The sequence below is a fragment of the Podarcis muralis genome, chromosome 5, assembly GCF_964188315.1.
Source record: "Podarcis muralis chromosome 5, rPodMur119.hap1.1, whole genome shotgun sequence".
In the NCBI taxonomy this organism is placed as follows: Eukaryota; Metazoa; Chordata; class Lepidosauria; order Squamata; family Lacertidae; genus Podarcis; species Podarcis muralis.
In genome coordinates this window covers 70,346,329-70,373,825 of record NC_135659.1, presented here as the reverse complement: position 1 = coordinate 70,373,825, position 27,497 = coordinate 70,346,329, and the positions used below count along the sequence as shown (strand labels likewise).

Genomic DNA, 27,497 nt, shown 5'->3' with positions numbered 1-27,497 from the left:
GGAGGCTCACAGGTTCACCAACCCTGCTTTAGTCATTTGTATGGCAAGAAGGATTAAGTTTGCAATTTCCTTTCCTTTCCCTCTTCTAGTTCAAATTCAGTTTCTTTGTTAAGCTCTGACGACTGATGTTTAATATGCTGGTCTGGGATTCCAGACCTTCAAAGGAACCTTAATGCAGCCATTTATCACCACGGCACAAAACTCTCTTGAATTAATGTGGGCGACCAGAAACCAGACCACATGGGTCATGGAACAAGAAGCAACAGCGGCAAAAGAAGACTTGACGGGAAATGATCAACGCAGGAAGGAAGTCCTATCATGCTTTTGGCAGCACTCTGTAAACAGTTATAAAAAACAACACAAAACAATGTCCCAAAAGGCCTCCAGTGTGAGTATTTGTGTGTTTTAAATAGTATCAACATTTCTAAAACAACAGTCATTACCTTTTGGAAGTAATAATTGGGCTTCAGGTTTGCTTCAGCAGATTTTGAAGCTGTAAGGATCACCACTATACACCTTTACCTGGGAGGAACCCCACACGGTGGCACATACTTCTGTGTAGACGTGCCGAAATCTACACTGTTACTACATACTACTATCAGTATGCAGATGATACCCAGCTCTACCTCTCTTTCAAATTGGAACCAGTGAAGGCGGTGAAGGTCCTGTGTGAGTGTCTGGAGGTGGTTGGAGGATGGATGGCGGCTAACAGATTGAGGTTGAATCCTGACAAGACAGAAGTACTATTTTGGGGGGACAGGAGGCAGGCAGGTGTGGAGGACTCCCTGTTCCTGAATGGGGCAACTGTGCCCCTGAAGGACCAGGTGCGCAGCCTGGGAGTCATTTTGGACTCACAGCTGTCCATGGAGGCACAGGTCAATTATGTATCCAGGGCAGCTGTCTACCAGCTCCATCTGGTATGCAGGTAGAGACCCTACCTGCCCGCAGACTGTCTCACCAGAGTGGTGCATGCTCTAGTTATCTCCCGCTTGGACTACTGCAACACACTCTACGTGGGGCTACCTCTGAAGGTGACCCGGAATCTACAGCTAATCCAGAATGCAGCAGCCAGACTGGTGACTGGGAGCGGCCACTGAGACCACATAACTCCGGTCTTGAAAGACCTATATTGGCTCCCAGTTCATTTCTGAGCACAATTCATAGTGTTGGTGTTGACCTTAGAGCCCTAAATGGCCTCGGCCCAGTATACCTAAAGGAGCATCTCCACCCCCATCGTTCTGCCCGGACACTGATATCCAGTGCTGAGGGCCTTCTGGTAGTTCCCTCACTGTGAGAAGCCAAGTTACAGGGAACCAGGCAGAGGGCTTTCTTGGTAGTGGTGCCTGCACTGTGGAACACCCTCTCATCAGATGTCAGAGATAAACAACTATCTAACGTTTAGAAGACATCTGAAGGCAGTCCTGTTTAGGGAGGTTTTTAATGACTGGTGTTTTAGTGTGTTTTTAATCTTTGTTGGAAGCCGCCCAGAGTGGCTGGGGAAGCCCAGTCAGATGGGCGGGGTACAATTATTATTATTACAAACATAGGCCCTAGGACAGGGTGGGCAGCTTGCAACATGTGGCCTAGTTTCGTAGAGTTTGTATTTGATATCCCGCTTTATCACTACCCTAAGCAGTCTCAAAGCAGCTAACATTCTCCTTTCCCTTCCTCCCCCACAACAAATACTCTGTGAGGTGAGTGAGGCTGAGAGACTTCAGAGAAGTGTGGGTAGCCCAAGGTCACTCAGCAGCTGCATGTGGAGGAGCGGGGAATCGAACCCGGTTCACCAGATTACGAGTCCACCGCTCTTAACCACTACACCACACTGGCCTCAAAAAGGGCTGGAGTGGTGGTGGTGGTGAGCAGGGGCCAAGGCAAGGGTGTCAGAATATGTTGTCAGGTATGGGCCAATGGGCAGCAGTCTGGAGAATACCAGAAGCCAGGAACAAGAGTCCAGTGTCAGATGACTTACCAGGATCCAAAAGTGATCAAGTGGCTGAGCTGGAAAACAAAGTAAGGAATGCTGAAGAAAAATCAGGATCAGAGATCAAACCACAAGACAGAAGGGCTTTGCTAGAGCAGCATGGTGAGAAATGCAGGACATGCTAGAGCTCTGGTAGGCCTTGTTCAAGAAGGAACATAACAGTGGACCACCCTTACTGTGGCCAACTTGATGCCTATAGGTCACAAGCAGGGCTTCCCATGAGCTAATCCAACTGGAAAAGGAAGTCCTTTGGCTCCTCTTAGGCTGGAAAGAGTCTAATGGGAAGCCTGGGTTGAGAGAACCAGGTCAGAACTAGAAGATTATTCTCAAAGAGGCTCACAAAGCTCACCGCATAGGGCCGTGGCCAGCAGTTATTGAGAGAAGGGGTTGGCCGGCTTCCCTTTGGCTCTGACCCCACCTTTTTTTTTTGCTTAGGACCCACCTACTCAGTGTTGGATTTCTTTTCCTTTCACCGTGCAGATATTGTGTAGAATTGGCTCATCACATGTCTGTGTTATGCATTCCAGCACCAATTGTTGGAATCAGTGGAGCAGATGTTGACTGTACTCTGTTTCCGTTTGCTTTTGCTTTCACTTCTGACTTCTCTCTGAGGAAGATGAGCGAGAGAGAGGAGACATGTTTTTCTTTTGTTCTCCCTAATGCTTAATACAGTAGCTTTTAGTGCTCACAACTCCAGCGGAGATAAACGCAGACAGCTAAGCTGGACTCTGAATATGTGCTCAGTGTCTCCAGGACTTGAGTCATTATAAATCGTCAGGGAAGGCTGTAGAAACTCCCTAGAGCTGCACGCTGAAGGGAGAGTCAGGCTGGAAACATTCCTGTCGTATGCCTGGGGGTCATCCTAGCCCCCAGCTGACCCAACACTCAGTCCCAGCATGCTTTACTTTACAGTGGTACCTCGGGTTAAGAATTTAATTCGTTCTGGAGGTCCGTACTTAACCTGAAACCATTCTTAACCTGAGGTACCACTTTAGCTAATGGGGCCGCACGATTTCTGTTCTCATCCTGAAGCAAAGTTCTTAACCCGAGGTACTATTTCTGGGTTAGCAGAGTCTGTAACCTGAAGCGTCCGTAACCTGAGGTACCACTGTATTGACAAGTGTAAGGTAAAGGTAAAGGTACCCCTGCCCGTACGGGCCAGTCTTGACAGACTCTAGGGTTGTGCGCTCATCTCACTCTAGAGGCCGGGAGCCAGCGCTGTCCGCAGACATTTCCGGGTCACGTGGCCAGCATGATGACGCTGCTCCGGCGAACCGGCACCAGAGCAGCACACGGAAACGCCGTTTACCTTCCCGCTATAAAGCGGTACCTATTTATCTACTTGCACTTAAGGGTGCTTTCGAACTGCTAGGTGGGCAGGAGCTGGGACCGAACGACGGGAGCTCACCCTGCCACAGGGATTCGAACCGCCGACCATGTGATCGGCATGTCCTAGGCACTGAGGTTTTACCCACAACACCACCCGCGTCCCCCATTGACAAGTGTATTGCCATATAAATAATTTAGGGATATCATGCCTCTTTGATCTGCAAGGTTTAGGAACAAGATCCTGCAGTATATGCCAATTTCAATGCTCCCTGTGACAGAGGAGCATCTCTCCCCATAAAATAAGCTAAAGGAAAAATAAAGATGCCTACAAGATTACTACAATCATGAACTCCCCATAGCTTTCTGCAAAACGTCTGTTACTGGTAGTCAAGGCCAAACATACAAGGTTAAACATACATCAAACCTATTCTGTTCCATGCCTCCACTGAAGCTTGGGCAAATAAGAGCATGACCTATTTTCGGGAGTCTTAAGCTTTTTTCTTTTTGTGCCAGGAACAGCATGTGACTGGAAAGTGACATATTAAAAAAGGCCTTGCCTGCTTTAGGCAATGACAGAAAATTATAAACAGGGAACTCAGACTGTACCCACACCATCACATCATAGCTCTGTGAAATGTGGAAATATAAATACACACCAATAGCATGATGCGTTTACAAAAGTGGATCTGATCAGAAATGTAGTTTTCTCCTCCCACAACCCCCATTAACAAATAGTTTTTAAAATATTCCATATTTTTTAACATCAGGAATTGGTCAGCAATAGTAACAAAGACCAAATTTATTAGATTACTGGCACATTGCCAAACAGCAACCAGTGGCAGAACTCCACAATTTAAGTGATCTAGTAAATATATGTGATTTTAAGGCCTACCTCCCGCCTCCTCAGACATTTTATATAACTAAGTAGAATTTGAGCAGCCATGTGCCACAAACAGACCTTCGATACTATCAGATTACTTTAGATTGCCACCTGTAGCTAAGCAAAACTCTTTACAAATACATAGGTAGGCTGCTGAAATATGCCATCTTCATACAATACAAACAGGCATCAACTGGTTCACATAATTAGGGCAGCAGCAGTTGATACAGTATATCCAAATTTTCATTTCATCCAGCAATTCCATCTTACCTGGATTCCTCTGCAGCTTCTCTTCCCCTTTTCTCATCTTCTAGAATTGATGCTTTTGAATTATGGTGCTGGAGGAGACTCTTGAGTCCCATGGACTGCAAGATGATCAAACCTATCCATTCTGAAGGAAATCAGCCCTGAGTGCTCACTGGACGGACAGATCCTGAAGCTGAGACTCCAATATTTTGGCCACCTCATGAGAAGAGAAGACTCCCTGGAAAAGACCCTGATGTTGGGAAAGATGGAGGGCACAAGGAGAAGGGGACGACAGGACGAGATGGTTGGACAGTGTTCTCGAAGCTACCAGCATGAGTTTGACCAAACTGCGGGAGGCAGTGGAAGACAGAACTGCCTGGCGTGCTCTGGTCCATGGGGTCATGAAGAGTCGGACACAACTAAACAACAAACACCCTCTTTCATCCTATTGCATGTGGTATCTTGTTCTGGAGGTGTATTTTCCCTCCAGTGGGTGGGCAGGTTGTGAGGGGCTAGCCATTTATTCTTTTGTTTCTACTTTTAATTAGACCAATTACAATATTTAGAAGTTTTTGTTATTTAGCATTTTGCAATTCCAAATAAGCATGTCTAGGACTGGAGTATTTCATTAGCTACAAGTCGAATTTATATGCACTACTCACAACAATGATTAACATTTTCAAGCACATTTGAAAACATATTGGCTTTTTGTTTGTTAACAACTACTTGCTAGTGCAGGAGCAAGCAAACTGACCACCGAAGTTTGTTAGTGGCTAAGCCACCAACGTAACCCAACTTCTTCCCAATGATCTATCTCCTCTCCCTAAAATCTGCCTGCTTCAAGTGTTTAGGGCATGTAGCAATGAGACAAGTACTCCATGTTAGTAAATAGCAAGGTGGTTTTATTTGTTTGCATCCAGCTGGATGCTTTAATGTTTGCATCATCATCATCAACTGGCAAGATACCTCATTTAAAAAAAGTGTTTATTCCAAGCGCTCTGGCATGGAATGCCAGGTGTTCTGTTTACATTTGAGATTTGCTCCCCATTTACTTTATTACAAAGCAGCAAATGGTAACAGCCATACAATAGACATGCGTGCAAGTCTAATACTCCTCGCCTTCGTCGTCACCATCCAAGGAGTCTGTGCCCACTTCTTCATAATCCTTCTCAAGTGCAGCCAGGTCTTCACGGGCCTCCGAAAACTCCCCTTCCTCCATTCCTTCTCCGACATACCAATGGACAAAAGCACGCTTGGCATACATCAAGTCGAATTTGTGGTCCAGGCGGGCCCAGGCCTCCGCAATGGCTGTGGTGTTGCTGAGCATACAGACCGCACGCTGGACTTTGGCCAAGTCACCACCAGGAACAACCGTCGGAGGCTGGTAATTAATACCCACCTAGAAAACAATAAATAGAAATGCAGACAATGTAAATTTTCCTATATCACAATAGTATCTAATTTGTGTGCATTTGCAAGTCAGAAAGGAGCTGCATCTGTACACAAGCCAGCAAGCTCAAGGTCAAGGTCACCCTGCGTTAAGAACACCGGGGCTGGGAGTGTAGAACTTCACATTTGTTCTAAAAACCTTTTGCTCTGGGCTCCTTTCCCACATTGATTTAAATGTAAGAGATGTCTAGTTATATCCATTTCCTGAGGGGTATCCTGATATGTTCCCCACAAAGTAGATTTGTGTTATGGTGAAAACTTTTACCCATTTGCAAAGTGCAGTATTTTGCACCGCTATTCTTCACAGCTAGCATAGTGGGCAGCTCTTATAACTGACACATGGATGGGACTTTCAGATACCCATTAGAGCAAAGGGGGGGGGGGGAAATATCTTCTTCCAAAGGCTGCCTGTTCTTTCTTTCACCCTTTTCTCCTCAGCCAGTGGGAAGGATTGACAAATAGCTCTTGCCAGAAGTCAGAACAGAGAGATTTTCTACCTCCTCCCATTTCAGCTTTCCTTTGTTTCCCGCCCACTTCTCTCACGTGGCATCTCTCACGAGGGATGCAGGTTTCCCACTCCTACATTAGAAGCTGAAACATCCTTAGTCATCAACATAATTCTCTTTTCTCTACAGGCCTACATCATTTTATAATTTTGTTAGGAGCTAGTGCTCCCATTTTAAACTGCCCCCACAAATTGTACATTAATCTACCATGACTAACGTTAGAAGGCATTTTTATATTGAAAAGTCCTGATCGTCAACGTTCCAATCAGCTTTAGTTAGTTCATATATATGGCAAGCTGAGTATTGACTGAGTATTGACACCCTCCTTCATGTAGGGTCTGCAAAAGCAGGAAATGGTAGATACCCTTCCACCAAGATTGTGATCAACCATCCAGTTCAAAGGATGGCTGCATGCCTTTAGGTCATCTTAAGACTGAATCACAGTTAATTAAGCCTGCCTACACCATTTATAAAATTATATACTTGAGATGTGCTTATTCAATCACCTATCTTGACATGAATCAGACCATTTTGAATGCAATCAGCAGCGCTTACCTTAAAACCAGTAGGACACCAGTCAACAAACTGAATGCTACGCTTCGTTTTGATAGCGGCAATAGCAACATTGACATCCTTGGGGACAACATCTCCACGATACAGCATACAACAAGCCATGTACTTGCCATGGCGGGGATCACATTTCACCATCTGGTTGGATGGCTCAAAGCAGGCATTGGTGATCTCAGAGACAGAGAGCTGCTCATGGTAGGCCTTCTCTGCTGAGATAATGGGGGAATAGGTTACCAGAGGGAAGTGGATCCTGGGGTAAGGCACCAGGTTTGTCTGGAACTCTGTCAGATCCACATTTAAGGCACCATCAAATCTGAGAGAGGCGGTGATTGAAGAAACAATCTGACCGATGAGGCGGTTGAGGTTGGTGTAGGTTGGGCGTTCGATGTCCAGATTCCTACGACAAATGTCATAGATTGCTTCATTGTCAACCATGAAGGCACAGTCAGAATGTTCGAGGGTGGTGTGGGTTGTCAGGATGGAGTTATATGGCTCAACAACAGCAGTTGAAACTTGGGGCGCTGGGTATATGGCAAATTCCAATTTTGATTTCTTTCCATAGTCGACTGAGAGGCGTTCCATAAGCAGAGAAGTGAATCCTGACCCAGTACCACCTCCAAAGCTGTGGAAGATCAGGAATCCTTGCAAGCCAGTACACTGGTCAGCCTGGGGAGGGGGGAAAAGGACATTATAGCAGGCTAGTAATCCTAACATTTGAGAATGGGTTTTGCCCATTCACTTTTCTACCTTCTAGTGTGGTATTCTGCCCAGCAGCAAAAAGTTCATTTATCATTCAACTCAACCACTAAGCAGTTGTAAGAAAAAAGCAGAGACCAAATGTAGAACTCATCTGCAGGAACTGTGAGCAGTTCCCACACCAACCAAACAGATCTGCCAGTTGGAGGTAGATATTTCTTATTACATGGAGGTCACAAGCAAATTTTGCAAGTTCATTGACTGAGCAGGCCATATGTAGTTTTATTTATTTAGAGTATTTCAGTCACCCAATAACTTACATTCTCTGGGCAATCACAGCCTAAAAAGATTTTTTAAAGTCACAAAATAAGCCCCCCCCCTTTCAGTTCTCTAACCCAATACTATTTTATACATAAAAATAGAGAAAGCTAAAATCTATACCAGACCAACAAAAATTGCAATCTAAATATTTTAGAGTGTAAGAAAGTCATAGCCCCCAGAATTATCTTACTGTAGTTATCTATAGCCTCATTCTTCTTTGACTCAATTCTAAAACCATGAGAGACGGGACCAAATCCATAAAAAAATGGCAGAAACGAATGTAAAACATTGTATTAGTTGCCTTACATAGGCCTCCTAGACAAAGAGGTAGTACAGTGGCTAGGGAAGGAAGAGGGTATGTTTGCTCAAGTCTTATTAGTTTAACCCATGGGTAGGCAAACTAAGGCCCCGGGCAGGATCCAGCCCAATCGCCTTCTAAATCCGGCGTGCTGATTTAGTGTGTTTTTACATGAGTAGAATGTGTCCTTTTATTTAAGATGCATCTCTGGGTTATTTGTGGGGCATAGGAATTCGTTCATCCCCCCCCCCCCCATATAGTCTGGCACCCCACAAGGTCTGAGGGACTGTGGTAACCACACCAAACCTGTCACTTCAGGACTGCCACATGGTTTTAACCAGAGTAAAAAATACATGAAGCAACAGTCCGTGTTCTAGTAGCATCAAAAGTTAAATAACCCCCCCCCCAAAAAATTAGATGGAGCTACAAAAGAGCTCGAGGATATTTACATTTTGACAGGCACAGATTGACGGGTGAACACTTGTTGACAGAATTAATTTTTAAACAGGGCGAAATGTTTCAATGCAAGTTTGACTGTGCAAAAGCAACAGAACTTACCAGTTTCCTGACGCGCTCCAGTACGAGATCAATTATTTCTTTGCCTACAGTGTAGTGACCTCTTGCATAATTATTAGCAGCATCTTCCTTGCCAGAAATCAGCTGTTCTGGGTGAAAGAGCTGTTTATATGTCCCAGTCCGCACTTCGTCTGAAAACAAAACCACAAGTTATTGTACAATAAAAATGAAACAAATAAAATTTTGCTTGTGCTTGAAGCACCCTAAGTAGTTTTGCAGGTTTATAGAACTTAAAGAGAACTTTTTTTTCTACTGACAGGCACTGCTAGCGATTGCCTAGAACAGGTTTTATTAGTACAAGAACAACTGATTTTTAAACAATATACATAGAAGTATAAACAGCTGGCAACAGTATCCAGTATGTGGGTTAAAATGTTTTTCCAGCTACAATTTCCACAGGGTAGCCATGCTAGTCTGTTGTAGCAGAGTGGAACAAAGTCTTCAAACATCTTAAAGCAGGCATGGCCAAACTTGGCCCTACAGATGTTTTGAGACTACAATTCCCATCATCCCTGACTACTGGTCCTGTTAGCTAAGGATGATGGGAGTTGTAGTCCCGAAACATCTGGAGGGCCAAGTTTGGCCATGCCTGCCTTAAAGACTAGGAAGTATGTTAAGTGTTTTACCCATTACACGCAAAGTAGACCCACTGAAATAAATGGGCATGACATAGTCCATTAATGTAAATTGGTCTACTCTGAGTAATAATTACTTGGATATAACCTTTCACCTTTTAAGATGCCACAAGAATTGTCCTGTCCCCTCATCTGTAAACACTTTCTTGTAAAAACTTAGGCAAAACTCCTGCAATCCAGTATTTCACATACATTTGACAAGTGACATCTTAACCCAGGCTTCACTTCCATCCAAGTCACAGCAAAGTACTACCTAATTTCTCAAGGATTACTGTATCTAAACTTAAATAATAATAAATATGTTAACCACATGTTTAGAAACACTGTGCCTTGCTCTGTCTACAGTTAAGGTCATGCAATGTCTTTTATACAGAATCTAAATTACAACAGGGAAAAACTGAAACCTCACATTCCAGACTTTTTATTATACAACTGTCCCACATCCCATCTCACATCCATTCCAACCACACAGGCTGTATTTACTTTACCTATCACTGCTGGCTCCAAATCCACAAATACAGCACGAGGGACATGTTTCCCTGCACCAGTTTCACTGAAGAAGGTGTTGAATGAGTCATCTCCACCACCAATTGTTTTGTCACTTGGCATGGTACCATTAGGCTGGATCCCATGCTCCAAGCAGTAGAGTTCCCAGCATCCATTGCCGATTTGCACACCAGCTTGGCCAACGTGAATTGAGATGCACTCACGCTGTGGGGAAGGGAGACAGACAGAAAAGGTTAATGCCCAGTTTCCTCCTCTTTTGTTCTTTACTGAAACTGAAATGCAAACTGCCACCAAACCCATTAAAAGGGGAATATGCACTGAAAGAGAAGCTGCCAAGCACAATTAAATTTACAGTTACCAATGTCCTGTGGGATTAAAAAAAAAAAGGATTCAATAGTCTCTGCGTCCCGTAACTGCCAACCTAGCCACTACTGAAATAGTACTGATAGCAGATGGCCCATCATTGATTGCATATACGATATATTAATTATTCAGTTGAAAACAAATAAACCCATCTAATTTAGGTTGAAAACTCAGCTTGCCAATAACCACCTCTCTAGCTGCTGTATAGCTCAGTCGGTAAATCATGAGACTCTTCATCTTAGGGTTGTGGGTTCAAGCCCAATGTTGGGCAAAAGATTCCTACATTGCAGGGGGTTGGACTAGATGATCCTCATGGTTTCTTCCAACTGTCCAATTAATTAATTTTGAATTTATATACTGCCCTATAACCAGAGGTCTCAGGGTGGTTCACAGAAAAGATCACAATGTATATAAAATGAAAATAATAACCCAATAACACCCCCCCCAAAAGAGCCACATTTTAAAAGGGTATAGGATGTCTACTGCTCGAATTATTTCCCAGTTACTATCTTGCCCAAGAAGGAAGTAGAAAAGGTCCATGGCCATCTAGAATCCCTGGCAGCACTGCTTTTCTAGAACCAATCAAGAGAACAATATTAGAAACCCAAGATGCTTGAGCTTTGTAATTAGATTCCCATATACATTCCTATAATGCACTGTGTTATTAATTATTAATAACACTGTGTTATTAATGCACTGCATTAATAATTATTTATTGTGAGTCACCCAGGGAGTCTTGACTAAAGAACGGTATACAAATATGCCAAATAAAGCATAGATTAGTTCATTTAAAGAAAAAAGTGGTCTTTTTCCAAGGAAGTTGTCATCAGTTTGGATTGTGATGTTCATGTGCAATCATCAAGCCAGATGGTGATATGTTACCATACAGAAATTATGTTTCAATTGGGCTAACACAAATCCTAAATCTACCCTAGTTAAGGTTTTCCCCATTCCAGTTACACTTTTTTTCAAGGTCCTCCCCCCAATGTAATCTAAATATTCATCTCTCATACTACTTGTTGACTGATGCTTTTTCTTAGTTTATTGATTTTTAATGCAAAAAAGAAGAAGTTAAGCTTGTCCTCAAAGTATTCTTTATCTAGAAATAATGATAAAGCTAACTCAATTAGCAAGCTATTGGTGCACTTTTAATTAGCTGTCCTACTTTGTTAACCTTACTCCCTTGTGTCTCAAAGCTCAGGTGATCCTCTCTTGTAAGACCTATTTTGAGATATCCCTCCAGTTCTTACATTTAGATATTTCTCTCATCAATTAGCCATACTAGGTAATTTTCTTCTACCATGGAAGGATAATGATCTAAATTATACAGCTCACAACGGTATTTCAGTTTTAGCTTAAGCAGCAGTTAATAACTTAATTGTATATATTTTTAATGTTAGTAAGTGCCTTAAATCTCGTTCTGCTCTTTTCCCATCAAAACTTGTCTCCCCTTTCAGAAGGTCTCTTTCTTTCCACCTTCCACCTTCCTGACACCTTCTTAGTGGTTCCTGGATAAATGGCCAAGGATATAGTGCATGAGGTTTAATGCCCCCACCATATTTCAAGGTGAGTATTTGCTTAGTGTGAAAAGTGCCACAGGATTCTCACTTCATTTCTGCAGCAAGCTGGGAGGCACAGAACAGGAACATCCAGTCCTTGGCTTGCCAACACTGAGAAAACAGCCTCATGGCTGATTCATGTTCCTGCTATCTGCCTTTCATCTCTTAAGCAGTGCACTTCATAGGACACCCATCGAGAGTGGTGGCGGCTTACTGGGCAATCCAGCAGTATTGTCAGGATTTGCAGCTACAACAAAAAATCTGGAGATTTAGTTCTCAGACATCTGTGCACATTCAAGGGTTGTACCCAACTTAAGTTTTTATGTGAGTGGAACTAACATTGGTTTACAACCCCAAGTCTTTTACTGCACACCCCCAAAGCCAGGGACAGCTGTCGATGGAGCGCAGGCACACCTCAGCTAAGGCAGAATGAAAAATATGAATCACAGACAGAAAGATGCTGTAATCAAAGTAAGGGAAATAGGTCCACAGCTAGCTGGCAGTGGCTGTAGCTATAGTGGAAACCTGCAAACATTAGTTCAGTCGAAATATCATACACGGGAGTTAAATCCTATCAAAACTGCAACCCTGAGTGTGTGTGCTTGTGTATGAGGTTTACTGGCTTCATAATGGAATAAATTCTCAAGAATATTAGGACAGCAGATGAAATCTTCAGTTGTTGATTAGAGTTTCCTTTGCCTAAGGAATCATGAGGAGGAATGATCAATAATTTCTGCTACCTGTTACACTGCTCCCTGCTATTTCATGTCTGGAGGGGGGGGGAATCACATCCTTTCCTGCAGTTATTTAACTGGCACAATCGGAATTGTTGGCAAGTCACTCTTGATGCAAGATATTTGTAATCTAAAATTCAACTAAGGCCATAATTTTGATGGACAGAATACAGGACTTTAGCCAGATGTTAAGAAATGCCCTCTAAGACAGAATTCAGGTCTCTGTAGTCATTTCAAGATTTAGTGTCTATCACTATTACAGCAATGTTTCTCTTGCCTTTTGGATTTTTTTGGTGTGTGTTCACAAAGTTGTACTTGGAGAACTCACTAGCAAAAAAGGATGGAACGTAACAGGAAAGCCCTGGTGCCAATTTTAAAAGAATGAAGTGTGTACTTGTGCATGTGTGTACGTGTACACACACACACACACACACACACACACACACACACACAACACAGTCAGTTTGACAGGATGGAGCAATTCACATTAAGGGATAACACAAAATAGCAATGTGAACTTTGGGCTAAAAATCAAAGAGAAAGACTTAAAAACAACAACCCTAAAACCCCAGGATGTTGAAATACCAGGGAAGGGAAGGACTGAGAGAGGCAGCCATCTTCTTTAAAAACTTCCCACCATTTTGCAGCAATGCTGCTTTATAAACTTGTAAAAAGGGGAGTGCAGTGAGTGGCCAACACAGCATCAAACTAGTTCTGATACCCAAGAAAGCTTCCAGCACTCTTAAGAAAACCACAAAAAAAACCACTACCTGGTCAAAAATAACCAATTAAGTCTTGAAGGACTTAAAGCGGAGGCAAGCAGGACAGAGGGTGGTGGATCAAAAACTCTCGCCCCTGCTGCCCCTCCTTCCCATTCCAGACAAAGGAAGATGTCAACTCGAAGTCTCCCAGACAAATGAGTCATGCCCAAGCCATTTTAAGTCTCAGCTTCCTTTTTGTTGGTCCTTTGATTTGATTTGAGGGCATGCAGGCATCTCTTGCGTATCCCCAAATGCATGTCTAGGCCCTGAGACGATGAAGACCGAGAATCTCAGCAGCGGAGGTTTCAAGAGGAGCTGGCAGAAAGGACAAGCGGGGCAACTCGAGGTTGAGGGACAACGAGACACTGAATCGGAGAAAAGAGTCCAAGGGCAGCAGCTGTTGGCTGGTCTCCCACGCGAGGACTTTGGACACTGACCTTTTGCAAAAACCCGAAGCTCACCCCCCCCACTCAGCCTACACCAGCTGGGCGCGCGACTCGGGGGGGGGGACCAGGAAACGAAGAAAGGCCCGATCCTGCCTTACTAGCTTCACAGAGGCCACCCTTAGGGAAACCTGTGGGCCTTCCGAGATCGACCCCCGCCCGCTCTGAAAAGTCCTGCACCTCTGTCGTAGCTGCTTTCTATAGACGGCATGGGCTGCGGTCCTAACCGCGTCTACTCAGAAGTAAGTCCCGCTGCATTAAGCAGGGCTTACTCCTGTGTAAGCGGGGATAGGATCGTTGTCTTAGCAAAGACTTTCCGCTCTGTTAAATGCGCATTACACACCGATCTACAACCCTCTTTCCCGCCCCGAAGGACGCGGAGAAGCCCTTCGACGCCCCCACACGCCCCTAGCGCGGCACAGAAAACGGAAAGGGAGATGTTGGAAAGCCCGACGGCATGACATTACGTAAGGCAAAAAAAGACATAACGCGCGCCTTTATTAATAGGCACCGAGGGGGAGAGGCAGGAACCGGAGGGAAGAAAAAACCAAGCAGCCCTCACCATGTCTCCGACAGGCTACGAGGAGTCTGTGAGGTTGTCGGTGCTCTGGCTTCAGCAGACGCGCTACGGGTCTGATCAGCACCACGAAAACAGCTGCTCTGAGGTCCGGGCATCCCTTATATAAGGGGCTCCGAAGGAGCGCTTCTCCCCTCGCAGCCGATTGGACAGCGCCAGAGTCCCCTTGCCCCGCCCCACGCGCCCCATTGAAGAGGGAGCCAAAAGGAGACGCCCCCGGCCCGCCACCATTGGGCAGCGGATATGAATTTGCCCATTTGCGGACAGCCATAGGATAATTCGTAACGAGGCAAAACTGGGAGACGAGTTCCCGCCAAACCAAAAATGATCGGAATAGGAGCGAACCCCGCAATCTCCCCCTCTCTCGTGCTATTTCCACCACTGGCAGAACCTGCTTTTATGTCAGGTTCATATACCTGGGCTTGACTGCGGCCTTGCGGAGTCCAGCACAAGGCGTTGCTTCCCTGATTTTGGAAAATTTCCAAGTGCGTTGTCCCCCGAGGCTGGGGGTTGGTCAGTTGTTTCTGGACGTGTCCCTTGAGCAGGCAAGCCTTCCGCCCACCTTGTGCCGAGCCGCTTGCCGGAGAACCCTGCGCTCCTGTTTTGGCTGCGCTTTTCTGCACCACTTGGCGACATCCCGCCAGCTTGCAAGACGGATCAGGTTGAAGAATGAGGTGCGTTGGACGTGAATCCGACGGGTGCCAAGAGATGCACTGATCGATTCCTTCCAGACACACTTCGAACCATCGATGCGATGGGAAATAAATCCACTTTAAATTAGGTTGAACCCAGCGCTCTATATGGTTGTGATGAACTTACTTCTCCAAGAGTTGCCAGGTTTGGGTCCCTTTTGGGAGGAGGTTACTAAAGGCTCACTGGAACTTTGTAACATTTGCATTTGGGGACAAATATGCCGGCTGCCCAGTTTAAACACTCCAGCAGGCACAGAAAGGCCGCTGCTCCTGTGTGAGGTCTCCAAGAATGAGAGCAGGGTGGGTGGCTTAACTCTATATCAGCGACCATTAGGAAAGAGATTAAAAACTGCCCTTGATGGAAATCCATGGTAGAGCCACACTTCGAATACTGCATATAGTTCCCATTGCTGCATTTCAAAAAGAAGTTTGCAGAGTTGAAGGAAGGGATAGCCAACATGATCAGGGAACTGGAGTAAATAGCCTAACACAATTTGGAGCTTTTTTTTTAGGTTGGGAGAAAAGAAGAGTAAGGTGTGTGTGTGCTGGGGGTGTGTGTATATGATAAAGGTGTATAAATGTATGCACAATGTAGAGAAAGTGGATAGAGGGAAGTCTCTCCCCGCCAACCCGATACTAGAAGCTGGAGTCAATCAATTAAGCTGAAATGTGGAAGATTTGGGACAGACAAGAGGGGCTACTTTTTCCGCACAGTGCTAAACCATGGAATTTAGCTACCACAACTATGGTGATGGCAACCAGCTTAGAATTTTAAAGCTCTCTACAAGTTGTCTTGTGGACAACTCCACCAGAGAATAAAGCTGCCATTGGCTACTAGTCATGGTGACTATAGTATTTCTCCCTAGAATCTGAGGCTTCCTGCTTTTCAGTGTCATTCACTGGGGAGCCCAAGCAGAAGATAAAGATTGTGCTTTCCCCCTGCTTGTGAGCTTCCTCTGGGCATCTGTGGGAAACAAGATGCTGAACTAGAAGGTATTTACTCTGATCTAGCTGGGCTCTTGCGTGAAATATCAAGCAGGGCTCCCACACTGTTAATAATTGTGTAGAGATTTCAGCAGGTTGGGCTTGTCATGCAAGTTACACATGCCAAAATTCTCTCTCCTACATAACTATTAAAGGTGTTGGAGTCTTGTCCACTCTTTCATCTAGTAAGACAGGTGGGGTGAACCTTCAGCCTTCCAGACGTTCCTAAGCTACGATTTCCATGAGCCCCAGCTAGCACAGCAAAAGGCCAGGGAGGGTCAAAGGTTCCCTACATCTGTAGCAGGGAGGCAGGTGTAGCATCCTAAAATACTGATAAAGCCCAAGCTGAGTTCTCTGTATATTTCCTGTTTTTTCTCAAACTGCAGTGTATGTTTACACATAGATTAACACATCCTTAGCTAGGAGGGGGCTAGTACCTTCTCTGATAGTTGTCCAAATCAGTAATCAGTTGGCTAATCATTTATTAGTTCCCATGCCAACACATTACTAGCACTCTTGTCAGGTCTACTTATTGCCTCAGGCGAACCCAGACAGCTGACAGAAATCTGATAGAAAACAGATACAATATAACTGAGGTTGTGCCAATATGTTACATACTGTGAATTGTCATTCCAAACACACTAACTAGTAAATCCCATTGAGTTTGGGGATACATACCTGTCAAAGTAAACATGTATAGGATTCTGTTGATAGTTAACTAATCATAGATAAACTATTATTTCCAGGAATGATAATAAGAGAATGGATTTTTTGGTAGTAGCTCCCTGTCACCATTTAGTAAAATCCTGTGATATGTAAATATTAGTTAGGGTAGTTATGTTTTATTATTGGACTTTGGACAAATTGAGGTTCATTGGCAGCAGCAGGAGGGGGTCTGGATAGATCAAGGGCTCTTGGGTATTGAGTATCTCATGAAATAGCTTCCAGCTGCTGGAGATTTACAGCCCCTCATCTCAAGGCTGGTACCCAGGTTTCTAGGACACCCACCTATTCCCAACTAGTAACATCTTGCAGCTGGGCCTGTTATGGGTTTTTATCTCCCGACTAATTCTGGAATGGGCATGTCTGTATTAGCACAGGGCCACCCAACCCATCCACCCAGGTCTCAGTTAAATATGCCAAGTCTGCCCCTTCATCCACAAACAAATCATGGATGCTTGATGTTTTATTCTGGACAGGCCTGGCATTTAGCAACAATGCCACCAGTTTCTGCACCATGGCTATGGAGGAGCCATAATCACTGTAAATGATAACAGCAGTATTTAAATATCATGTTTCAATGATATTTAGCACTTCCCATACATGATCTCAAAAATCCTCCTTACAATAACCATCTTTTGGGAGATCAGAATTATTATTCCTATACCGCAGAAGGGATTTGTACAAGAGGCTAAGATAATAATAGATTGTTCAAGATAGCCTAATGAGGTCACAGCAGAATTTGAATGCAAGACTTCCAAAGACACTGTTCTTGATTGATTGTTTGTGTGTGTGTGAGCAAGCCTCTTTCTCATTTAAAGCAGCCCAGCAAATGTAACCTGGTTTGTCCTTGGCCTTTTCCCAGTAGGAGACTCTTACTATAGAGAATTTAATTATTGCTTCATGGTTTCTGGAAGGAAGGAACATGACCAGGAATTAACATGGTATGTGTGTGTGCAAGGGGAACGTGGGCTGGTATTCGTAAGAGAAACACAGGAGGAGTATTTACAGCTCTGGGAGTTGCCTGCCTGCTGTAATTGCTGTATGTGACTTACTTATTAACCAGTCAGACAGGCCAGGCAAGATAGACCAGGGATTATTTTGCATTCTTGAGTGTGTTAGGTAAGGCTGAGGGATTTTTAAACACCCACATAATACATTTCGGTGGTTTTTTTCCCTTTCATGTTCTTTAAATACTTGTGCTTTGCAGCAATCCACATAGCACTAGGGTGCATCACACACTTGGTTTCAGAGCCATTGGGTGAACAAATAAATCTAATTTTTGATGGCATTTGGCTACTTTTTTGGCTGTAGATTTTACTTATGAGTCTGCTTGACTCCGTGCATGGTGTTTTAGAAAAATTGGGGTTGGCTTTTGCAACCCAAATTCCCTTGGGACTTAGAGTCCCCTAAGTCCATGATCGGTCAGAGAAGAATGGATGGAGGCAAAATCCAGTGAAAGAAGGAAGATATTTATTTTTCTGTTGCAATGAGTCCTCCCCCCCCCCTTTGCAAGGAGGTGAGCAAGCAAGAACAAAGGTGTGCAAGCCCCTTTAAAGACTTTTGAAATTGCCCAACCCCTTAATCAAAGACCACCCCAAAAGCACCATACATCCATCACAGGAGGCTGTCTATAGCAGAAATTTGAGTACATGCCTTCTCTCCTGTCTGTCAAGATAACCTATAATGTTTTGCTGATTGCATTACCTGGACAGCCTGACCATGCTTTTGAGATGGCAAATACTTTAGTTCTTGAATCCAGGTAACAGGCATACCCTATTCATACACAAAATATGTCCTCAAGACAGGATTTGAAGGATTTGTAAGTGAAAGAACTGTTGGGAAACATTTCCCCAATGTATTTCCGTCTGCAGAGGAAATATTTGGAATCATTAGGAAAGCCAAGATGGATTTTTGGGATTGTTCTGCCTGCTAAAATAAAGTAATTTTTCTAAGGGAATATTCTGTGTGTCTGCTGTGTGTGTGCACCCTAAACTTTTATAGCAATGGTAACTGGTTTTGTGAGCAGGTTTGCCACCACATGTATGAATAACTGATGTGCCTCTTTTGAACTGCGTGAGCTCCCAATACATGGGTTTGTGTAGTACAGAAGATTCAGCTGGGAGTAGATATTGGCCAATGAAATACCTTTGAATATGTCTTACTGCAGAATTTCCCAACCTGGTGCCCTCTGTGTGTTTTAGACTACAACTCCCATCAGCTTCAGCTAGCATAACTGTTTAATTTTTCTTCCTACTTTTGCTATTGCAGACCGGGAGGTTTGAGTTACCTTGATGCTAGACCCAGCTCTCTTCTCACATTCTTGATCAGCCTCTGGTACAGTGGAACCTCAGTTTTTGAATGTAATCTGTTCTGGAAGTCCATTCGACTTTTGAAACGTTCGAAAACTGAGGATCAAAGGGCTGGCAGCAAAAACCATTGAAAAAATGGAGAAATGTGCCTCAGAAGACATTTGACTTCTGAGGTGCATTCGAAAACGGAAGCATTCACTTCTGGGTTTTTGGCATTCGGCAGCTGAGACGTTCGGAAACCGAGGTTTGACTATACTCTGCAATGTGAACTTTACACTTACATTGGGCTGTATCCAGCTCAAACTTGAGAAATGTCCCATGGCAAAAACAGGGCCCCAGGGCACTCTTGGCTGAATCTGGCTTCTATCAAAATCAGTGCTGAATGATTCACCAATATTACTGGGTTTGAGTTGAAACCCAGAGCCAGGCAGTATAAAGATCACACATGCATATGGCAGAATAGCTGGAAGGAGCTCTGGATGTTGTGTGTACTTCTAGGCAGGGCTGTAACTAGGGGGTGGTGAGGTAGGCCCTTGCCAGGGGTGCAGGTGAGGGTGAGGGCACAAAATCAGCTAGAAGTATGTCAACAAATATGTCTATAAATAAAAATATTGATTATTGCCTCATAAGAACATGTTTTAAATAGAGGGTGAATTGAATGGGTGGAAGAGAGGTGGAAAAAAGAGCTAATTTGTCAGTGTCTAGGGGCCGCAATCTGGACGGTTCTGCCAGGGGTGCAAGATCATCTAGCTAGGGCTCTGCTTCTAGGCAGGAGTGAGGAACCTTTTTCGGCCTGAGAGTCACAGGCCCTTCTGGGAAGCCTTCCAGGTGTCACATGCCAGTGTAAGTTTTAGGGTTGTACAGGAGGCTGTTTTCTACATACACTCATACACCCCTCTCTTGTCATTTATCCAGGCACACAAGAGGCAATATCAAGAGTACAAGGACATATTCCTTGGGAGAATTCCTAGGGTCAGGTGAAAAGGCCTGTGGGAGGCACATTCAGCACCCGGGCCTAAGGTTCCCCACCCTGTTCTAAAGGGATGCGTTTTCATAGAAGTGTAGCGTTGGAAGGGAACATAGGGGCCATCTAGTCTAACCCCCTGTAACGCAGTAATCTTTTGCCCAATTCAGGGCTCGAACCCCTGACCCTGAAATTAAGAGTCTCATGCTCTACCAGCTGAACTATCTCTATTCCCCTTTGCTGTGATTCTAAATGCCAGGTATTTTTACTGAATTGCACAAGGCTTGAAATTTAACCTCACGGGTTTCATTTTGCAAATAACAAGATGAATCTGGGGACAGTATCAGTAAAGGATAGTTTGCAGTGTTGTCCTTGACTCATCATTTGTCACTCAAATTGGAGGAAAAGAGGATAGGAAAGCTGGCACTTTTAACTGGGGTGGGAAAGTCCACACAAGGAATCACAGAGACAGTGCTGTTTCAGCTGCTAAGGTTGATCCCATAAATGGTTTTGCAGGACAGTCTTCCTCAATTAATCATTGCAAGAGTTGATATAATAAATGTGTGATTTATGAGGTGTAAACCAACAATGCTGGATTGTTATGGGTTTTCTATTAGTTCACTATGAATGGGTTTTTTGTCCATGTGAGTTGCCTTGAAGAAATACCTGACTAGCCTCTTAGATTTGACAAGACAATTGATAGCTATATTAAGATGGTGTGTATCTGTGTTAACTAAGATAGCCCAAGAAAACTAAGTGAGCCTTGGGAAATTTTATTCCTTTTAGTCAAGGGAAGCATGAAAAGGTGTCTCTCTGTGAGAAGAACAGTTGACTACAGTTTTGAGTGAGACCAGAGTTTTCAGAAAAGCCCAGAGACACAGAACTGCTTAGCTTTTGGACTTTGTGAGCTGGCAGTGTTTTGGAGTGCTAGTTTTTCCCCCTGGCTGGAGTCCTGAAGTGAGAGCATTGAACTTTGGCTCTCATGTGGAGTATTTAAGCTATGATTCAATGTGGACATTTCCTCTCTGCATATATAATATTTATATATCACTATCGAACACCTAATTTTATCTTTTTTGTCAGCTGAAAATCAAAGAATACAGACAGCTTCTCTTTAATTTAAATTTTAATGCATGATTTTATGAGATTTCCACTATATTTAAAAATGAGACTTGCAACCGTACCATATTATTTTGCATACCAAAGACTGCAGAACTTTATTTCTTGTTTAACCTGTTAGGAAGGAATCGGGCCTACGTAATTGCATCATAATATTTCTTAATCCATTCATTACCAAATGTCTTTTTAGTCTTTCATCCAGTACAAAAACTCCATAATAATAATAATAATAATTTATTATTTATACCCCGCCCATCTGGCTGAGTTTCCCCAGCCACTCTGGGCGGCTCCCAATCAGTGTTAAAAACAGTACAGCGTTACATATTAAAAACTTACCTGAACAGGGCTGCCTTAAGATGTCTTCTGAATGTCAGGTAATTATTTATCTCTTTGACATCTGATGGGAGGGCGTTCCACAGGGCGGGCGCCACTACCGAGAAGGCCCTCTGTCTGGTTCCCTGTAGCCTCACTTCTTGCAATGAGGGAACCGCCAGAAGGCCCTCGGCGCTGGATCTCAGTGTCCGGGCTGAACGATGGGGGTGGAGACGCTCCTTCAGGTATACAGGACCGAGGCCGTTTAGGGCTTTAAAGGTCAGCACCAACACTTTGAATCGTGCTCGGAAACGTACTGGGAGCCAATGCAGATCTCTCAGAACTGGTGTTATGTGGTCCCGGCGGCCACTCCCAGTCACCAGTCTAGCTGCCACATTCTGGATTAATTGCAGTTTCCGGGTCACCTTCAAAGGTAGCCCCACGTAGAGCACGTTGCAGTAGTCCAAGCGTTAGATAACTAGAGCATGCACCACTCTGGCGAGACAGTTCGCGGGCAGGTAGGGTCTTAGCCTGCGTACCAGGTTGAGCTGGTAGACAGCTGCCCTGGACACAGAGTTAACCTGCGCCTCCATGGACAGCTGTGAGTCCAAAATGACTCCCAGGCTGCACACCTGGTCCTTCAGGGGCACAGTTACCCCATTCAAGACCAGGGAATCCCCCACACCAACCCGCTCCCTGTCCCCCAAAAACAGTACTTCTGTCTTGTCAGGATTCAACCTCAATCTGTTAGCCGCCATCCATCCATCAACCGCCTCCAGGCACTCACACAGGACCTTCACCACCTTCACTGGTTCTGATTTAAAGAAGAGGTAAAGCTGGGTGTCATCTGCATCAAATGTATATCAGAAAACCTGCTCTTTTAAATATGTCTTAATCCCTACAACAATGTTAACCATAATTAGGAATGAATTGCAACATTTAGGGTACAACATATATCACATGACTGCTTTGTTGCAGAAGGAAAGCACCGTTGTTACGTGGATCTACACAATACTTTTCAAGCGCATTCAATGCAAATTTAAAACACGTTTGCACCTGAAGTTTGCACATTCCCTAATTAATTGGCAATATAATACACTTGAGTGAATACGTGACAAAATAGCTGCATGGGCTCTCTCAGTGAAATTGCCGCTCTTTCAGAAGAACGTGAGAAAAGCCTGCTGGCTCTGGCTAATGGCACATCCAGGCCAATGTCTCTGTTCGCACAGTGGCCAACTGGATGCCTAGAGCAAACCTAAAAACAATATCTAAGCCATGGTTAGGCAAACTAAGGCTCGGGGGTTGGATCCGGCCCAATCGCTTTCTAAATCCAGCCCGCGGACGGTCTGGGAATCAGCGTGTTTTTACATGAGTAGAATGTAATTTTATTTAAAATGCATCTCTGGGTTATTTGTCGGGCATAGGAATTTGTTCATTCCCCCCCCCAAATATAGTCTGCCCCCCACAAGGTCTGAGGGACAGTGGACCGGCCCCCTGCTGAAAAAGTTTGCTGACCCCTGGTAACCACACCAAACCTGTCACTTCAGGACTGCCACATGGTTCAGTAACTGGCATTCAGAGGCATACTGCCTTCAACAGTGGAGGTGGCAAGGAGATATTGCCTTATCCTTCACAAATTTTAAGCCTTCCAAGCTGGTGGCCATCACTACTTCTTGTGGGAGCGAATTCTATAGTTTAACTATTATCCACACTTAGCTTTTGCCCTGCTCTTTCCAGGCACAGGCCCACGCTTAAAAGCTCAGTGTCCAAGTTGGCTTGTCCCCCTACCCCGGAGCTTTCCCCACAAAAATCTGCCCTTTAGTGCTTAATCAGAGCAAATTTGGGTTTTCTGTGGATTTTCGCTTGCTCCGATTGAGCTTTAAAGAGCAGGTTTTCACGGGGAAAGATCTAGAGTGGAAAAAGGGTGCTTAGGCACAGAGCTTTAAGGTGCAGTCTGTGCCTTGAAAACATGGATGAAAGTTAAGTGTGGATAAGTGCTATGTGTGTGTGAAGAAGTGCTTTCGTTTGTCTATCCCGAATCTTCCAACATTATGGGATGTCTCCAGGTTCTAATATTACAAGAGGAGGGAGTAAAGCTTTTCTCTCTCCATTCTCTCCAGGCAATGCATAATTATATACTTCCTTCTGCAAGATAGTGATATCTTGCAAAGGGCCTCTTTCTGTTCAACCAGATGTTCTGAGTTTGCAGGAAGAATGATGAGGTGAAATTCTCTGGCGTATATAGTAGTGGAGATATGCCTGGGTCTAATTTTTACATATGATTTGCATTTATTGTGCCAAAATGGTGTCTAGTTTCATCAGTGGGTTTTAGGAATCTATGACAGATACAGACATCACTCCATAACAAATCAGTGCTTCCTCTGTATTTTTAATTATTTAAAAATTCCCCACTTTCCCCTTAAATAAGGTAAGGGTATAGACATTATAGATTTCTAAAGAAGTTGATCATTGTAATTAATGTTTCTGATGCACAATTTTCACAAATGGCAAAGAATTCTGAACAATAGTATAAATATTTTATTAAATTGGTAAAGTAAATACCTGATTTTTGAGTGAACAGAGATTTACCTCCCAATCTACTATATACTTTGCAATGTTGCCTGCTTTGCTATGCATTTAGATACATCTCAAGATATAACCAAATTTTGCATAGAATTGTGGAGAGCAAGGAGCAGGTTTTCAAATATGTTTTGATGCAATGGGGTGGCAGTTTCGATCAAAATAGCAGACTGAACTTTTCAAACCAGCACTGATGTTTCGGTTTCTTAGAATTACTGAGCAACAGAGGACACAATGCTGCGAGCTGTAAATAATATGTCCGCGGGTCTTTCATCTTTCCTCACTTTTTTCCTTTCTTTGTTATTACAGAAAAGAAAACATTATCCCCAAAATCTCTATATAGACATCAATAAATTAAGGTATATTGTCCAGCTAATAAATGCAATGCAAAAATGAATAAACATTTGAGGTATTGAAGTATGCAGTAAACTAGGGGTGGCTAATTATATTTGGCTAACCTTGGGCAGCCCTCCAGGGGCTGCATACCAGCAATGATGTCCAGTGACTGACAGGTGGGTAGCCATGTTCACTAGTCAAAGCTGGTCTGCACAGGGGTGGGGTGGGAAGATAAAGATCTGGTTTGCCAAGCCAAAAAAAATCTTCACCCTGGCTTAGAACTTGGATACCTGAGGGAGCACCTTCTAACTTATGGACCTGCCTAAGTGCCACACTTGTCAGGGATTGAAAATGCTGCAACCTGAGGAAGGGCACTCTGGTTATTCCTCAGATAGAGTTGGTGTCTGGTTTTACTGTATGTTGATGGCTTGCATGGTTTTATGGTATTGCACTTCCGCTTTGGGATAATTTTGTAATAAAAAGCAACATGTAACACATTTTAATAAATAAATACCATATGGTGGTACTTTAGCTGAATCTACTTCTTACTGAATCTGATATTCTTTATGTGCCAACACGAGAAAGGGCCTTTTTGGTGGTGGCTCTCCATTTGTGGAAGGCTCTCCCCAGCGGGAATCACCTGGTGCCTTCATTACATATCTTTAGGCACCAGGCCAAATTGTTCCTCTTCCGTTAGGTCTTTGCCTGATTAAACAATCAAAACATGGACCACTTATAAACTCCATCTCCAATTCCTCAAAAGATTCCATCAACGGTGTCTCTGAAAAATTTTACACATCTCTTGGGAATGCTGGAGAACTAATGACAATGTACTGGAAGAAGCAACGATCACCAGTGTTGAAGCAATGATTCTTCAACATCAACTTCGTTGGACTGGTCACATTGTTCAGATGCCTTCCAAAGCAACCACTCTACTCCCAACTTAAGAATGGAAAGCAAAATGGACAACAAAAGAGGTTTAAAGATGCTCTCAAGGCAAATCTTTAAAAATGTACGGTAGTTTAAACACTGATAACTGGGGAACACTGGCCTGCAAGTGCTCCAATTGGAGAATAGACTTTACCAAAGGTGCCATGGACTTTGAAGAAGCATGAACTCGGGGCAAAAAGGAGAAAGGAGCTAAGAATAAGGCACTTTTGGCAAACCCTCAGCGGAAACCTATGTCCCCACTGTGGAAGGACGTGTGGATCCAGAATTGGCCTTCACAGTCACTTACACACTCACTGATAAGACCATTTTATTGGAAAACAATCTTATTCGGCTAGAAGTGATTGCCAAAGAAAGATGGGCTTTTAAATGTGCTTGTAGGAGTGGTTTTTATGTTGTTTTTAATTTTTATGTTATAATGTTATGTATTTTGCATTTGCATTTTGCATTTTTATGTTGTACAGTAGACAGTATAGAACACCCCACTTTTTTCTTATCTGATAGCATGATTCAAGTATCCCTTCTAAATTTAATCCTACCAGATGTTCCCCACATATACCTATTGCTTAACAACTCCTCTTCTTCTTCTTCAAATTCAGTATTGTAATAGGTGGCTGTCAAAGGAGACAGCCCAGGAATTAACATGTTCTTGGATTTCTGCCAGTTCACAAATAGAGTGCTAGTACACAAATAGATCTCTGTCTCTAGGGGTAGAATTTAATAGTTAATAAAAGTTTTTGATTGCAATACCATAATGCATGCTTTAAATTTGCTCTTATGCCTTGCTGCTCCAAGGTCAATAAGGAACTTTCTCATGGTTTTTTGCGTTAACATGCAACTTGGAAGCTTAACTGAAACACTGTTGAAGAAGCACACTTTACACTGAGACTCTTGAGTTTTGAATATAAGAAAGCTAGGCTTATTAAAGGAAACACATTCTTGATAGGAAAGATCCTAGTTCTCACTCAGGTGGAGATACATGGAGCTATGTTTGCTCACTGATGTCTGCTGGAGAGACTCATGAAGATGTCTCATCTCCCAGGATGAGCATGAAGAAAAGGAAGTAGGAAATGAGGCCAGGGGCTCTGAGAGTATCAGTATAATACTGAATAAATAGATCAGCAAAAGGAAGACTGGAGGTTCCTCCCTATTTACCCTCCCCATGCCAGTCTACAAAGCAAGGTGAGTTGAATTCCAACGCCTCCCTCGGACAAAAATTTAAAATGGGCTAGCATGGCTACTTTATAATTCCACTTTAAGCCGGGGTCAGTGGGGCTTCCTTTTAAGCACTTAGGACTGTAGCCTGTCATAAATGGATGTATATGCAATGGTTCGTGAGCATATAAAAAGTATTGATTAAAAATATGATAAATATTGTTTTAAAGGAAAGCTGCTTGATATTTGATATTCCTTTTTTGTTGTTGTTGTTAAAGAAGAAGTCCCCAGTCTAGCAAACGTTAGTCATGAGTTAAAAAAGGTAAAGGTACCCCTGCCCGTCAGGGCCAGTCGTGACCGACTCTAGGGTTGCGCGCTCATCTCGCCCAAGAGGCCGGGAGCCGGCGCTGTCCGAAGACACTTCCGGGTCACGTGGCCAGCATGACGAAGCTGCTCTGGCGAGCCAGCACCAGCGCCGCACACGGAAATGCCGTTTACCTTCCCGCTAGGAAGCGGTCCCTATTTATCTACTTGCACTTAGGGGTGCTTTCGAACTGCTAGGTGGGCAGGAGCTGGGACCGAAAGACAGGAGCTCACCCCGCCGCGGGGATTCGAACCGCCGACCTTACGATCAGCAAGTCCTAGGCACTGAGGTTTTACCCACAGCGCCACCCACGTCCCATAGTCATGAGTTAGGTTCCACTGAAAATAAGGGAAACTTGGTTGATTGGGAGTAAAACTCCAATTCTAAACATGCTTCCCACTGAACTCAAAGTCCCATTGTGCTAGCAGGAGTCCTGGCACTGGCTCCAGCTGGCAGACCTACTTAGTTGAATCTGGCCCACTGCAATGTTCTTCAAATCTAGTTCCCTTTATAATAACCCTCCGCCTGCCAAATTTTCCTATGGTACTCACTGCCTAAAGAGCCAGTCCTTCATTGT

The 27,497-nt window shown here is 43.8% G+C and overlaps 1 protein-coding gene and 1 long non-coding RNA gene across 2 annotated transcripts; one reads left to right on the top strand and one right to left on the bottom strand.

Annotated features, from left to right (window-relative positions):
- Positions 1 to 5,320: 5,320 nt before the first annotated feature.
- Positions 5,321 to 14,529, bottom strand: LOC114599454 (tubulin alpha-1C chain). The gene is made up of 5 exons (XM_028734723.2): positions 14,420 to 14,529; positions 9,979 to 10,201; positions 8,838 to 8,986; positions 6,950 to 7,630; positions 5,321 to 5,838 (listed from the first exon to the last, which is right to left on the bottom strand). The coding sequence occupies exons 1-5, from the start codon at positions 14,420 to 14,422 to the stop codon at positions 5,545 to 5,547; spliced, it is 1,350 nt and encodes a 449-aa protein (XP_028590556.1). The 5' UTR covers positions 14,423 to 14,529; the 3' UTR covers positions 5,321 to 5,544.
- Positions 14,489 to 26,790, top strand: LOC144327829 (uncharacterized). The gene is made up of 2 exons (XR_013392986.1): positions 14,489 to 15,108; positions 24,427 to 26,790. It is a non-coding gene; the product is annotated as an uncharacterized LOC144327829 (long non-coding RNA).
- Positions 26,791 to 27,497: the final 707 nt, after the last annotated feature.